This window comes from Ailuropoda melanoleuca, chromosome 15, assembly GCF_002007445.2.
Source record: "Ailuropoda melanoleuca isolate Jingjing chromosome 15, ASM200744v2, whole genome shotgun sequence".
NCBI lineage: Eukaryota > Metazoa > Chordata > Mammalia > Carnivora > Ursidae > Ailuropoda > Ailuropoda melanoleuca.
In genome coordinates, this window is record NC_048232.1 from 45,202,461 (window position 1) to 45,218,551 (window position 16,091).

The following is a 16,091-nucleotide window of genomic DNA, read 5'->3' on the forward strand; positions in this document are numbered from 1 at the left end:
AACCCGCTGTGCCACCCAGGCGCCCCTCAAATTTCAGCTTTAAGATTGTGATGGTTTTGCTAAGGCATGACTCTAAAATATAGTCTGAGATTTGTCTAATCAATGGATGTCTTTGGATATAAGAGATACAAAAATAAGAGGAACAATTACACGATATGTTGAAAGTTCCATTGGATGGTCTGTCTCAGTGCTGGACATGGCTGCTACATCCACTGGCTCCCGAGCAGAGTTCCTGTTTGTGTGTATTTACATGTACACGGGTCAGGCCCTCCCCCAAGAGTAGGAGGAAGACAAACTTCAGTTCTAGCGCTGTCCTATTTTGCCGTATCACTTTTAAATTTGGCTCTTGGTTTCCTTCATTGTCCATCTCTTCTAGCTCTAACATTTTATGATTGTGGAACACATAACAACAACATTGCTAAGTGATTAGTTCAAATTCTGTTTTTTTCCAAAGATGTTATTCATTTTTTTATTTAATCATTTATTTACTTACTTATGTGAGAGAGAGAGCAAGCACACACAAGCACTCGTGTGAGTGGGGGGAGGGGCAGAAGGAGAGGGAGAGAGAGAATCTCAAGCAGACTGAATGCTGAGCTCCAGTCCCATGTAGGGCCCAATCTCACAACCCTGAGATCATTGCCTGAGCTGAAATCAAGAGTTCGAAGCTTAACCGACTGAGCCACCCAGGTGCCTGTAGTTCAAAAAATTTTTTTTAAGATTTTATTTATTTATTTGAGAGAGAGAGAGAGTGCACACGAGCAGGGGGAGCGGCAGAGGGAGAGGGAGAATCAGACTCCCCACTGAGTAGGGAGCCCAACTCGGCCTCGATCCCAGGACCCTGGGATGATGACCTGAGCCGAAGGCAGACATTTAACTTATTGAGGCACCCAGGTGCCCCAGTTCAAATTCTTTAAGAGTAAATTCTATCAAACAAGCAGCTACTTTGGAAAAAAAAAAAGTCCAGCCTCGTAAGTCAAGTTATTTTGTTAACTTGATTATTTGAATCCAGAAACTGTTTTAAAGAGAAGCATTACCTTGATTGAATGGCTTTATATGTAAATCTGTTCTTCCCCATTTTTAAAAAATAGTGATTTCTGTGAGTAAGTCGTAGAAAAATGAAATACTGGAGTTGTGAAGGACACTGATCTTTCAACTGAAATATGAAAAGGCAAAGAGCAAAATAATAATTCTGGAAATAGGCACAGCAGCCCTTTACCAAATGTCACACTGCCTGCTAATGTGTGAAGTGCTTCTGAAGGGCTCGCGGTGATCCAGCTGGGGCAGTGCCTCTGAGACTACGCTGACACCGTTGATAACAGATGACATTTTGGTTACTAATGAACTAAAGAACTGAAAACAAGAATTTAGCTGGAGAGAGTCAACTAGAGAGTCTATTATAATGTACATGATAACCTAGGTAACCAACTCAGCCCTCGCAGGAGTAAAGGTTAAGGCAACCACATTCTTAGGATAATGGCCTGGAAGGTTTTTCTCATTTAAAAGCAGTCACATCTGACCTTTCTCCTGAGCAGAAGGTTGACAGAAATTGACAAATGAGAACCAGGTGAAGAGAAGACAGGACACTTTGCTTCAACAAACAGCAGTTTTATTCCTGTACTAGTGAGAAGGTACGTGAGACACTAGGGAGATTTTTTTGACCACAGTTACAAATGTGTAAATATATTAAGCAAATACATAATTTAAATAGGAAGACTAATGAAGTTGTTTGTTTGAATAGAGTTGGTTAGAAACACAATATTGCGGGGAGGTACAATAGTATGAAAAAATAAAAGCATCTACTGCCATTTTAAATAACCAGAGTTGCAGAGAAAGAATACATGAAATTAAAAACACGAAAGTGCTCTATTTATAGAACATAATATGTTCAGTTGCTGGATTTATTTACAGTGTTTACTTAAGCTGCACATAACTCAAGGAATAGCCACATGAGCCTCTGTGGATGATATTGGTATTAGACACTGACTACCTAACATCCAAGTATTGGGATGTTTCTACTCAAGAAGGGTATGCTGAACGTACACGAGCTGTGAAATAATTTCTACAAGGTAGCAATAAAGACAAGATAAAGACTTGATCCTTGTCTTTGTAGAACGTGTAAGGCCGATGAGTCCCACGTGGAAGACCAGAAATCAAGGGCTCCCCAGGCGAGCACCCTGGTGCACCCAGTTGTCAATGTGGCTGAGAGTAGGAACTTTCACGAAGGCCACTGCACTCTCCCCCCAGCTTGCAGAGGGAACATTGTCCCACCGTACTACAAACCCCTAAAGCCATAACAGATATGCTCCTTTTTGTTGGGATGCTTACCTACTCACTCAGCTATTAAAATACAACATCTCAAACATACCCGAAAGCTTGCTCTTATGAAGATGGTATTTCCTACAAGAAATTACTTAAGGCAGAAAACAGCCATAGCTAACATTTTTTCGATGGTTCTAGAAGGGGCACATTACATTTGTCTGACATTATTCACAGCGTTAAACAACTTACTTTGGTAACTTATGTAAGATCGTGTACATTGGCATATAGACTATAAAAATAATCTTTGGTAAATCTGTTAATAGATTTCTTGATTTCCATCACATAAACCTCTATTTTTAAGAGGTTCACTAACAATTTCCTTATTTCATGAATGCATCTACATAGGCAACCTTTAAAAAAATAAAATGCCTTATTTTTGTTGCATACATTTATTCCTGGGGAGCTTCCCTATAAGTCAAGAGTATTCTTTTAGTCAGAAATATTTCCATTGCTAGAAACGTTTTTAGAACAGAACAGATTTTTGCTATTACCACGGCTGTATCAAATGTTACCCTGCGTCTTAACAAAAATGGCCACTTTCAAAGGGATCATCCACTACAAGAATCTAAGGTAGTGTATTTGAAGTCCAAGCTTAATCAGTGTAGTCAAACACCGGTCAATTCACAAAACTAAATAAATTAATTGCTTAATTGGCTGAATCATCCGGCTGGTGAAGTCAAAGAGAGCCCCCCCCCAAAGGATAATATGTCCTAGTAGAAACATGACATCTTCAAAGAACAGTCTGGACACACGGAAAGGATGCCATTTTCTCTTCCTAATGACATCTGATTAGATTCCCTTTTTCAGATATTTCCCCTTCTTTGTATCATTTCACTTGCTTTCTGCAATCATGATTTACAGGTTTTCCTCTGATATGAAACTGTTTTTGAATACTTGATGTGATTTGAAATCTCTGGTTAAAAATATTCAGAAGCTTAACAGGGCATTTGGGGTGATAATGGCCTTTCACTCCCGACTCTTTAGGAATGAGGTAGGGTTGAGGGCTGCTCACAGCCACCTGGGGGAGGATCAGCCATTCCTTCCTGGCACTCTGTCTTGGCTGGTGAATTACTTTCATTTCCTCATGGAGTTCCTTGAACTACCACCTCAAACAAGCAGCTATTCCCTACTGCTTTTTCATACCAGGTCAGGTTTGGCATGGCTCATGTGGCTGAATTAAAACTCTAGGGCCTTCCAGGTTTGGGGCACAGGCCCTCTCATTTGCTGTCACACAGATCTGGCCAGTTTCTGACTTCCAGATTCCAAACTCCAAGACTCAGAGAGATAAGTAATTGGGAATTTAATATATGGCCAATAATTTTCTTGCAGAAAAGTAAGGAGAGTGTTTAATATAAGGACCTGGATCCTGAGACACCGAGGCAAGAGAATCGGAGTGTGAAGTATAGCATGTGAGGTCTATTTTTGTATTGCTGGACATCTGCTCGGTGGCTTCATATTATTTTCCCATGTCACTTCGGGCTCTCCTCCAAGAGGTAATAACAAAATTAACTAAAGACCCTTCCAAATAAAACTGTCCCCAACATGTCTGTGTGCCATGACCATTTTAGTATTTGAAAGTGAAACCCTGGTCATCACTTCTGTAATGTGGAGCCTGAAAAGGCTATGAAATGCCGGTGGGTTTAAGGAGATACGATGAACAGAAAATAAAATCACATTCGACTGGGAAAACAAACATGTTCAAAGAAGGAGAAGGGAACAAGTAGTGAGAAAAAGAGGGACTCAGACGTGTTAAGGGATGGTGAATTACTTAGGACAAATATGTACAGGCCCAGGCAGGGAGATGAGCCTTTGAAAAATCTGATCCAAGAGCTGAAAAGCTGGCTGCTATCCAGAGAGCAGCAGAATGATAATACGAAATCGATTTAATGAGTAGAGATTAAAGGAGTTAATTATAAAGAACTTGGATAAATAATGATTAAGATGTGAGATGGGACTCTCCCAAGATTTGATGGCTCAAAAGCACTTTGAAGCCTAGATGATTAAAGCGGAGGGCACAGGTGCAAACAGGATACCCACCACGACAGGAAACAGAGTGTTTACCGAGACATAACACGTGACGGGATTAAATTAAAATACATCCAATTGAGCGAATGTCAAGGAAACTTTTTCCCACTCCTAAATTTAATAAACAGATCAACTAGATAATGTATTTAGTCTTTGATGGCGGCGGGAGGGAAGATAGTGAAATATTTGTTGCTAAGGAGATTTAAAATTAGACAGGTGGAGGGTAGGAATAAATATTTCCTGGATTAGACTGAAAGAAAATACAGTTTTCCCTTGTTGTGTTCATTTCCATAACCGCGATGCCACCCCAGATACACCAGGGCCCGTGAACATTATTTACTGTTGCAGATGTGTAGTTTTTTCACAGTTTTAATTGCTGGCTGGTGTGAGTAATTGCTTTTTCTTCTAGCTCCAGTAGTTCGCTAGTGAAGCAGCATCAGGGTCTGGCAGCGTGTTCTGCAGAAGGTGACCACCGCCTGGGCCACTTTCTTCTTTCACTGGCTCCCCCGGCCCCTCTTTCAAGCTTAACTGGAAATAGTAACAACCACCCTAACTTCATTATTGTGATGCATTTTCTTTATTGAGTAGAAATGTGTCATTTCTAGACAGCACCTAGCCGGTTACAGGCACTTAGTAAAAGTTTTCTGAGTGGATGAAAGGCCAAAAACGAGTTTCTCTTTCCATGTGATATTGTGCTTTGTGCCAAGCCATGTTAGTTTAAAGATCTGTTGTTTTTCTCTTGCTTTTTCTTTTCAATGCAGGCAAAGTTATTCCTAATGGACGCCACATCTCATAAATCTCTGACCTCTATTTTCTTCCTTGTGGTACATCTGCCACCCTGACATGTATATCGTTCTTTTCATTTCTAGAAGGTCCACCTAGTTCCCTTACATAGAAGCAGAACCCAACACTGCCATTTCACAAGGGCATTGAGCACAAGGAGACTGTGAAAACTTGGAATCCTTTTATTACTCTTTGCATTTATTCTTAGAAAGTTTTCCCGTTTTTATAAACTTCAAGTAGCCCTGGAAATTTTTCTGGTGTGTGTGGAAATTTACATGACCACTGATAACTATTTTGGATATATTTAATGATTTTCATTTACATCCATTATATTACTTATGGGGTTTTACGGTATGTAGCAAAAATACATACTTTGAAATGTATTCTTTCTGCAATTGAAACTGTAAGGCCAAATGACTTTTATATCTAATTCTTAGGTTTATTATGGAGAGATTTGTAAGTGAGAAAAAGGTGAACATCCTGGCTCATTTCTCAAGTAGCCATGAAGATTTCGTACAGATAACTTTTAAATTGTCCCCAGGAAGACCCTCAGAACTGGAGGTTGAGTCGGGCAGTGCCCACTTTCTAACCCACGAAAATTTGTTAGAGTCAAAATAGGCACAAATACCGAAGACAAACTTGGTGGCTTTTCTGTCAAATGCACCTTCAGGTGACTGCTGATATTTTGACCTCAGTGATTTACTAAAAAAGTCTTTTGGGAATTTCTATATTAAGCACGACTGAGGTGGTTTTTTTTTTTTCAATGAACTATATATGATGTTCGTGGACATTTCTGTAAAGATGTTAATACCAAGTCCTTTGATCAGAAATATAATCTGCCACCACAATCTTCTTTTAATGGGAAAACCAAGCATGAGTGACATAATTTTGACTTTTCCCAGAATGCAGCCACTAGAAATGAGACAAAGACGAGTATGTGTACATCAGCCAACACCCTCAGTGCAGTCTGGGTACGCATGCCCACACTCCACGGATGCGGTGAAATAACCGCCAGGCACTATGGATGGCACTTTGCATGTTGATTTTGTTTCCAGTCAGGGGGACAGGGGGCATTCTTCTTGATATAAGGAATCCATCACTTCCGTTTGGATCTTTCTCTATCAGAATCCTCAACCCTGAAGGCTGGACTTCTCGGCAAGTTACATGGCCCTGAACTGACCACTTGGGTTTGAACCTCTGGCAGGAGAAAGGGGAGAGATGAACTAGTTCAGGAATAACCACCTACTTCAGCTTTGGGGCTGCTTAAACCCATTCCCCCAATCCTTTTTTGATTGTTACATTTGTCCAAATAGCATTTGGATCATCTTTGGATCCTTAGACTCCTAGATGAGCAATGCAGGAAAACCAGCTGTATCCTATGCTTTCTCCAGCCCTGCCTTTATCCTGACCAGCAAATATCAAAACAGGTCAAAACCATGGCCCATGGGATCACCTCTGCAACCCCCTCCATATATATTTAACCAGTAGTCCTGTCACACAGGTTGAATTAGTTTATGCAGAACAATCCATGAACACTTTAGTGTGGAAAAATAGTATTATATAAAGCTTAATATTAAACATTATGAAAAAATACATATTTACAGAAGAAACTACAAAATACAACTATGTACAATATCTGTTACCTTTAAATTACATAAATTCTTTAAAAATCTCCAGATTAATAAATTATACATAGTATGAACAGAAATAGCTGGCACCTCTGTAGGGCATGAAGCAGGGGTTTTTTTTGTTTCTGTTTTTGTTTGTTTGTTTTTAAATCACACAGTGAATAGATTTTATCCGAGAGCTCTTCAGATACATTCTCAATGCCTTGAATAGCCTGTGTCTGAAAGGAAGGACATTGTGGTTAGAGATGGAGCAGGGTGTGTCATAGCTGTTTGTTCCAATTATGACCATTACAAATGGATAAGACTAGCAGAAATGACAAAGGTTCAATATGATTTAGGGTGACACCATCGCTGTGGGGGCCATGTCATTTCATTCAGAACCACCGATTACTAGAATTGGAAGGGACTAGTAATTCTAGTCCATCCTATCTGATTATATAGATGAGCCCACAGGCCCAGAGAGGCAGAGTATTTCACTTAGGGTTACACAGCTTGGTAATGCTAGTTAGTTCTGGAGCTAGGACCTGAATCTTAACTTTTAGACACCGGAAGCTAACCATACCACAGCTGGCTCTTTCAGGAGCACCCAAGGTGACTCTAAAAAAATCAAAGACTCTCATGTAAGTCGTAACAAGAAAAAGAAACATCCCAGATCCCCCATATCTCCCTCCATCCTGGAGCTTCTTAAAGAATGTGACATGCAAAAACCTTAATTTACTATATAGATACATTAGGTGGTAATTATTTACAATACAAGAGAATAATCGATTGACAAAGACTCCTTTAAACGGAAGCTCTCTCGTGTATATGTGCTTCACAGATTATTAAGTATGTAACATACTGGCTCAGTGGGCAGGTACAGAGGGTGCAGAGAACTAAAGAAAATTAAGAATAAGAAATGGAGATAAAATAACTGAAATAATGTTTTGAGAATGATCTGATTTATAGGTGGACATGGGTCCACGTGGCAAGGAACTGAGACCTAAAGCAATAGCCGCGTAAGTGTGTCTTCTTGAAGTGGACCTCCCAGCCCCAGTCAAGCCTTCAGATGACTGCTGCCCTGGCCAACATCTTGACTGCAGCATCATGAGTGACCCTGGGCCAACACCACCCAGCTAAGCTCCTCCCAAATACCTGATCTACAGAAACTGTGAGATAATAAATGCTGAGCTACACTGCTAAGTTTTAGGGTAATTTTTTGGGCAGTAATAGATAACTAATACAATGTAACTTCAAATTTGTGTTAGCCTTTGTGATAAATTAGGTCTAAGTGATGGTGTAGAGTAGGAGAAGACATGAAGACCCTTTCCTGGTCAAGTAATTATTGTCTGATCAAAGTAGTGCCTTTGAAAGTTTATACATTCATTTTGCTGAAATTTTTGTTTAAAAAATGTTGCATGCTTGTTCTAGAATATGTAGTACACAAAACAGAAGAAAAATCATTTTCATGAGAACTTTGTTTTGCTATTGTGGTTTATTTCTTTCTAGTCTTTTTCCCCCATGTGTTGTTTTTGCTTGTTTTGCATTCTACTTTTTTTTAGACATTGGTAACATTTAGACATGTTTTACGTTCTATTTTTTAGACAGAGAGAAAGAGAGAGAGAGAGAGAAATGGGGGAGGGGCAGAGGGAGAGAGAGAATCTTTTTAGAAAGATTTATTTATTTTAGAGAGTGAAAGAGAGTACAAGCAGGAGGGGCAGAGGGAAAGGGAGAGAGAATCTCAAACAGACTCTGCATTGAGCATAGAGCCCGATGCAGGGCTTGGTCTCCCCACACCAGGATCATGACTTGAGCCAAAACCAAGAGTTGGGCAGTTAACCGACTGAGCCACCCATGTGCCCCTGCTTTTTTTTTTTTTTAACTCAACATATTTATAAGAATATCCATGTTATAATATCATCAGAAATATCATTTTTAGTGACTGCATTGTATTCCATTAAATGAACGTACCACAGTGTACTTAGTCCTCCACTGTTTAACATTTGGGTTTTTTTTCAAACTTTCAGCTATAAAAATTGTCATGAATAAAGCTTTTTAAGCACTTAGGTGTTAAGACTAGAACATAGTGAGGACTTCGATGCATATGGGCAAATTCTTCTCCAAAGGGATTTTACAATCTGAATCCTCAGTTGCGAGTTCAAAGCATCTTCCCCAGCAAAGAGCCTTACTGCTTAGAAAAGAAATGTTAAATGGAATCCTGAAGAGAGGGCATCCCCAGCCAAATAGGAAGAGCTATCACGTGCAATTGGTGCTCAACTGTGGCGTCCCCTCCCCACCCTCCCTCTCCTCCCCATTGCCACTCTCTAAGGGCCTTTGGGTGGAAGAAGAACGGGCTGGAGCACTTTGGAATAGCTTTAGGTTATTAATGATTTCCGGATGCATCGTATCTTGATAAATGAACTTATAAGTCAATGGAGTAAGCCCCTACCTCTGTGATACTCTGGATTCACATTTTCGTAGATTGGAAACAAGGGGTTTTCTTGCTCACTCCGTAGCTTCCTTGCTCTGAGGACATCTCTTATGCACTGATGTAGGTATACGTACTGACACTAAGAAAAAGCAGAAAACATGTCAAAGGAAGGCAAATTCTCAAGCCTAAGAAAGATGAGAGACTCTCAGAAAGCCTCAAGAGTGGTGGGATTCTAGATGGTTAGCAAACTTCTCGATCATTTCACGAACAGTCTCTAGTACATAAAAGAGTGCTTTCTATTAGCACTAAGAAGAAAATAATGGTCATGAGGAGAGAGGTGGTGTTTATTTATTCTTTTTTATGTGCATGCATATTTATGGAGTCTATTCCATGAATGCCTAGGATTATATGTAGCACACAGTAGGTCCTCCACAAATATTTATTAAATAGATGAATGAATGCGAAACACTGTACTACACATTTTATATGAATTTTCTCATTTGATTATTTTGACAATCTCATGAAGTAGATATAACCACCCATAGGAATGAAGACTCAGAGAAGTTAAGTAACTTCTTACACAGCCAAGAAATGGGACCCTAGCCTCTGATCCTAGGGTTCATATTCATGTTCTTTTCACTGTACCAGTTTTCTTAGGTGAATCCTAATTTCATTGCATTATTGAATGAGAAAATCATTTCACTGCGTACTCTGCTGCTTTATTCCCTTTCTTTTGGGAGGATAGTGAGAAAAAGAAGATGTATACAATAGACCCCGCTGGACTATCAGTTCTTTGAGGGCAAAGTCAGTGTCTTCTCTCGCTCGGTTCTCTCAGCATCTGAGACTGGCACAAGGAAGAATCTCAAAGAGGTTATCTGATGACAGAACTACAGAGGGTGACACAGTGAGAACAGACTCACCTCTGTCAACTGTCTGGGAACTAACTACTTTTGAAATAGAAACAAATATAGAAGAGTCAATATTTTGGTGACCATAAAGACACACAAAAACCTTCACTTGACCACAGAGGCTTAGACAAAGGCTTCCTTCCTTACTACCAACAGAGCTGTCTAATAAGGAAAAGAATGTCCACGTAACCTCACTGCTTGGTCTTGGGCTCCCTTAATGACATAGCAGCTGCTCGGCACCCCGGGAAGGAGGAGACTGGAAGGGAAGCACAAGAGCATGCAAGAGACCCTGGGCTCTTCGTCTGCCTCCGGCTGGCCTAAACTGAATCACAAGGCTTCCCGGGAACGATCTAGAAAACATCTGCTGTCTCTGAGCTAACATCCTTTGACCACTAAAGGGTATGAGACTCCATGTTGCTGTCAATTACACAGATGTTGAAAACTGTCCCTGGACCCCGTTTAAGGTGATCAATGTGTTATTTTAAAGTATTTTAAAGGTTTGCGATACCAAGTGAGACTATAAGATCTTCCCTCACCAACGAACTTTAGAAGTGGACCAGTATTTATTTTCACGGGCTGACACTAGGCATTGCCCCTGATTGAAAGCTGGCCTGGTCATCTACCAAAGGGACTTCGTAACATAGGTCCAGTATAGTCATCAGATTAGGACATTTCAAAGAAATCAATCAATCATAAGTGAGGCCTGCATTAATATTAATTAACTATTCTCTCCATTTATGAGTGTTATATGTGTTTTATGCCACCTTGATCTTGAAAATGCGAGGACGGTACTGTCCTGAAAATGGTTGATACTATAGGCAGTTTTTTTGCTGTCTTGAAAACAATCTACCAAATTATAGACAGACATTTCCTATTCCTTCCATCCCAAGCAGGATTCATATTTTCAATTTTACTGGGATATTAAATTACTTTGGGACCTTAAAGTTCAACTGTGAATGAATTGTATTACATCTACACTATGCCTTATTAATCAATTCTTCAACAATGATCCACTATGGGCTTTGAAACCAGTTAATATTCATTAATGTGCCTGGCCTTAAATATAAATTCTTCTTCTCCCAATAGAATGTCCTTTTGAAAATAATTACTACTAAAACCTTCAGACTGTTAATGTGCTTCCCACTTTATTCCTAATGAAAAATAGAGTCTAATATATGAATCTTGGATTATAAGAGATAGTTTTTGCCCTGTCTAGCTGACTTGTGAAGCCTCAATTCCATTCAATTTCACCAATAGTTGTAGTACTAGGTAGTATTTATAGAATTATACTTCTAGGTTTTCATGGTCCCTGAATTCACAGTTTAGCAGAAGGGCAGAAATGTGAACAAATATGTACAAGGTGATAAATGTAAGACAGAATTGTGTACGAAGCTTCATACATAAGAAGAAATCGCCAGGTTCACTTCTGGGGGAGAGAAGTATCAATCTAGGGAGAAGGGTAAAAATTTGAGCCAAGAGTGGGATAGTCCAAGTGATGTAAACAACGTGAACATGCATATCTATTCTGGAAACCGTAAGCAGTCCGGTATAGCTAAAATGTAGGGTGCACGGGCCATGGGAAGCCCCAAGGACAACCTCGCAAAGGGGCACCGAGAAGCTTATTCCTACAACATCCCACTGTTTCCTCCTGCGGGAAGCAGAAGAGACGAACAGACTGTGGCTGTCAACTCCTGTTCTTTAACATCTTACTGCTCCATGTGAGTGTCTCCCTGGGATTCAGGCTGCAAATTTCCCCCACGGCAGGCTAAGGCAGGAGGGGCACATTTGAAAATCCCATGTCTGCTGCCTTTGCTTAGAAATCCTTGTTCTTGGATATATTTATTAAAATTTGTGAAGACCCTTTGTATCCCCAAAAAAAGTGGAATAAAATTAAAGCTGACTATCTCCATGGACCCAGAAAAGTAATACACGGGGTCTGACAGTCTTTCCTTCTTTGTTTCCTTTGGCTGAGCTATGAACACAGCCCTCTGCACTCACTCCCAGTTCCCAAGCGAGTCATTCATGGGCGGGAGCCAGAAGCCACTGTAAGCAAGGAGTTAAAACAGACAGATGATAACTGAACATTGTCTGGGATTTCATTTGACAGAGGAAAAAAAAAATGGAGAGACAAAACATCTCTTACCACAATACTTACTTCAGTATAATCAAAAGAATCAAAGATGATTTTGACCGAGGGAGGGAAACCTTCCTTAATTTTGGCAGACCCGAAAACAATGGGCGGGGCGCGGGGGGGGTAGTTCTGAGGGCGAAACTGAAGTAAGTTGGGGGCCTGGTTATGAAGAGGTCTGTTTACAACAAGGAGGAGAGTTTGAACTTCATGGTAACGCAATGGCGAGCTCGCCAAGTTCTTAGGCAGGGAGTGGACAGAGCCAGCAGAAGCACTGTGTTGGTGGCTGTGGTGACAAAGGGTTGTTAGGGCAGGGGCTGGGGGCAGGAGACACACTAGGAGGTTACCACGGAAGGCCCGGTGACAAAAAGCGAGGACAGTGGCGGTTGGGTGGGAGATTAGAAGGAAGAGAAAGATGTCGGGTACGACGGACAGGACTCCCTGACTGCTTGAATGTGGGAACCGTGGGAAGAGAAGTCGGCATCCCCGCTCGGGCAAACAGATGGACGGCAAGATGATGGCAACCCCGTTACCTGAAACCGGAAGGAGCAAGAGGGGGAGGGGTGCTTTCGTTGTTATTGTTTGTTTAAAGACAGATAATGAGCTCAGTTTTGAGTTTTTTCGAGTTTGAGACGACTGGAAGGCTACCAGGTGGAACTGTGTGGTAGGAAGGTACTTCGATCATTGCTGGAAAAGGAGAATGAGATTTGGGGAACAGGAGCATGGATGTGGTTCTTGACGCCGTGGGACATGATAAAGAATGAAGGTTGAGAGAAGGAAGAGCAGCCCCTTGAGGGCAGAACCTTGAGGAACTCAGACATTAAAAAGGCAAGCTGAGGAACAAGAGGATAGAATCCTCAGAGGTTAGGAGGAGAAGGAAGGGAATAGTGGAAAGGAGGAGATAAGAAGGAGGAAGAGCTATGGCACATTGTGATATTAAGTCTTTTATAGATTTAAAAGAAATTTTTAAAAGAGACTTCGACCAAATGCAGGTGTGGACTTTGTTTGGATTCTATGGAAACTAAGTGTAAAAAGTAATCTCGAAATAATTAGGGATATTTAAATAATGACTGGACGTTACATGTAGTAAGGGATTATGGTTAAAATTGTTAGGTGTGATAATGGTATTCTGGTCACAATCTTAAAAAGTCTATTGTAAAATTTCTGCATATACAGCATTTAAGGATTAAATGATTTGGTAAGTAGGATTTGCTTTAAAATTTTCCAGTAAGGTCATGGGGTAGGGGAATAGTGTATGTGGGATGTAGATGAGGAAAGAACCTGATTACTGATAATTGTAGAAGCTGGAATTTAGGTGCAGGGAAATTCACTACACTATTTTCCCTAGTTTTATGTATTTAAAAAATTTCATAATAAAGTATTAAAAGTATAGTGTAGTAATTGTTATAATGAAAGTACTCCCTGCCCAGGACAATGGTGGTGACAGAGGGTCCCAGGTGTGGCCCCAGCCTACAAGAAGCCATGATGCTAGTATTTTTCCAAATGTGTTACAGAGTATGAGATCTGCAGGATATTAATATGGGCTGCACAAGAAAAGAATCCAGCGGTCAAGGTGGTTTGGGGAATAGTGGGTTCAACAAAGCTCACAGGGAGCCTTTGCTGCAGGATGTCCCTGTTTTGGGAAGCACACCACCTCCCCAGTATTCCTGTGTACTGTAACAGTAAGAGAATATGGTAGCAGGTAGGGCTTTTCACCTTTTGACCATGGGAATTTTTTTTTTTTTTAACACACAGAGGACTTTGCAGAGTTACTTGGGAAACACAGGGGTAAGAGAGATCGAGTCTCGTACGGCAACTATGCAGGGGAGTAACAGGCTTGGTCTGTGTGGGGACACAGATCCGATCCTGAGGCTATGGGGCTAAGGGCTCGGGATACTCTCGAACAGGTTCAAGCCCCAGCTCGGCCACTTCATAGCTGTGCAAAGGCCTTTAGCGTCTGCACCTCAGTTTTGTAGCCTGGAAATGGAAAAACGATACCTTTCTTCTTTGGTTTTTATAACTTTAATGAAATAACATGTTTAAAAATGCCCTGCAAATGTCAAATGGAAGCATTTATCCTTTGTGACCAGCGTGCACTGGGGTGTCCAGAGATGGGTGTGCAGCTAGGAGGGCTGGGGGAGAGAGAGACTGTACTGTGCTCACTCACCAGCCTATCTTCAAATGACCTTCAAGATGGATGGGCCTGGTCTTTCCTCCATGTACAATCATTGATTTAAAAAAAAACCCATCTTGCTCCCTACCCACCCAAAGAAGACAGGCAACCAGCTCAGTAGAGGTAAGGGTACACGAGGCACCTCAAGGTCACTGAAATTTGCTTTAAAATAACAAGTCCTACAGAACATCTATATTCAGTTCTCTTTCTCCTCCTAATGAGTCATTGAAAGCTGGGACATTTTGGGGGAGAGAGGCAGGGAGGGTGGCCGGGGTCCTTCGGCCTGTAACTCTTACCTCAGTCTGGACCATGTGAACCCTGTGAAGCCTTAGATCATTCACAGCTCCGTAAATGTCCACAGAGTCTTTGGAGTCTAATTGCTGGAGGATTCGGTCCAATGCGATAAAGGTTCCAGTCCTGCCCACACCGGCACTAGGAGAGAGAGCAAAGGAAGACCGAGCCTTTTTGATTAAATTGGCCTTTCAGGACTATATCCCGAGACTCCAGGACCGTCTTTCTTTTCTCCTCCAAGTCATGGGAGAATACAGGAATCTGCTTTCTCTCAATGAGCTCTCTCAAAGAGAAGCCCCAGCTGTTCACCTCTTGCTGCTTCCTTCCTCCACCTCCCCCACCCCACCAGGGGTAAGCGCTGCTCTCCACCTACTGCGTGTCCTTTCCATGCATGTTGTATGCTTTTCCAGCACACATGTAGAGCCATAAACAGTACATTCATTTTATGGGTTTCAAAGATTTACTGAAATGGTAACATGTTTTATATATCCTTCTGCTGACTTTTTAAAAACTCAATATAGTGTTTTGAGATTTAACCATGTTGTTACATCCAGATCCACTTTCTTTTAGCTTCTCTACAGAGTTCACAGGCACTGCCAATTCGTCCCCTGCTAATCTATTCTCTACTGATAGACAAGGAGATCATTTTTAAAAAAGATTTACTTATTTGACAGAGAGAGAGAGGGAGCAGGGCGAGGGGCAGAGGAAGAGGGAGAGAGAGAATTTCAAGCAGGCTCCAAGCTGAGCACAGAGCTGATGCAGGGATTGACCTCACGACCCTGAGATCATGATCCCACCAGAAACCAAGAGTCGACGCTTAACTGATAGAGCCACCCAGGGGCCCCGATAATGAGATCATTTTTAGTTATTCTCTTTGAAAGACTGTGTTGCAGTGAGCCTCCTTGTGCCTGAGTCCAGGGATTTCTCTAGGGTTGATGTCTAGAAGGAGCTCCTAGGTCCTAGGGTGTGAACACCTTCAGCGTCACCAGGGGTGGCCGAATTGCTTCCCAAGGTGGCTGTATAACGTGGGGATTTGTGATGCACAGGTTTATAAGAGAAAGGAGAACAGTTCTCCCAGTGGTACGGGCAGAAACCCCAGCCATTCTTCAGAAAGCAGGAAGCTCTTGAGTGCCTCGCCTTCCCATTAAAAGCATCAGGGTTCCACTGACATATAAAAGCCGGGCTCCTAGGGTGCTGGGCTGATTGGGAGAAAATGAGGGCATCTGACATTTCTCTTACTGGAGCAGTTCCCTGCTCTTTACTTCTTAGTGCCATTTGGCAGGGCTATCAAAGTGTAGCTGCAAACATTAATTAGCTAAACACCAGGCTCCCCAGGGAGGAAGAGAGAGGCACTGCTTGTTAGGCTGGTTTTATGGGCATGCAGTCTCAAGCAAAGAGAAGTCAAGACACAAGAGAAATTTAAGAG

The 16,091-nt window shown here is 41.4% G+C and overlaps 2 protein-coding genes across 3 annotated transcripts in view; one reads left to right on the forward strand and one right to left on the reverse strand.

The window, feature by feature from the left end:
* KCNMB4 (potassium calcium-activated channel subfamily M regulatory beta subunit 4) overlaps window positions 1-16,091 on the forward strand; it is a 111,495-nt gene that overhangs the window by 83,415 nt on the left and 11,989 nt on the right. Inside the window, exon 4 of one of the 2 annotated variants that reach the window (XM_034644449.1) lies at window positions 7,704-7,749. The exons of the other annotated variant lie outside the window; for it this stretch is intronic. Within the exon in view, the coding sequence (XP_034500340.1) occupies window positions 7,704-7,734 (31 nt within the window). The 3' untranslated portion in view covers window positions 7,735-7,749. Of the gene's footprint in view, window positions 1-7,703; window positions 7,750-16,091 lie in introns of those variants that run through there. 2 annotated transcript variants of the gene reach the window in all.
* The window catches only part of PTPRB (protein tyrosine phosphatase receptor type B), a 110,049-nt gene continuing 95,547 nt past the window's right edge, over window positions 1,590-16,091 (reverse strand). The window contains exons 32-34 of the mRNA XM_002915613.4: window positions 14,671-14,806; window positions 9,184-9,304; window positions 1,590-6,973 (exon numbers count right to left, since the gene is read on the reverse strand). Of these exons, the coding sequence (XP_002915659.2) occupies window positions 6,951-6,973; window positions 9,184-9,304; window positions 14,671-14,806 (280 nt within the window). The 3' untranslated portion in view covers window positions 1,590-6,950. The remainder of the gene's footprint in view (window positions 6,974-9,183; window positions 9,305-14,670; window positions 14,807-16,091) is intronic.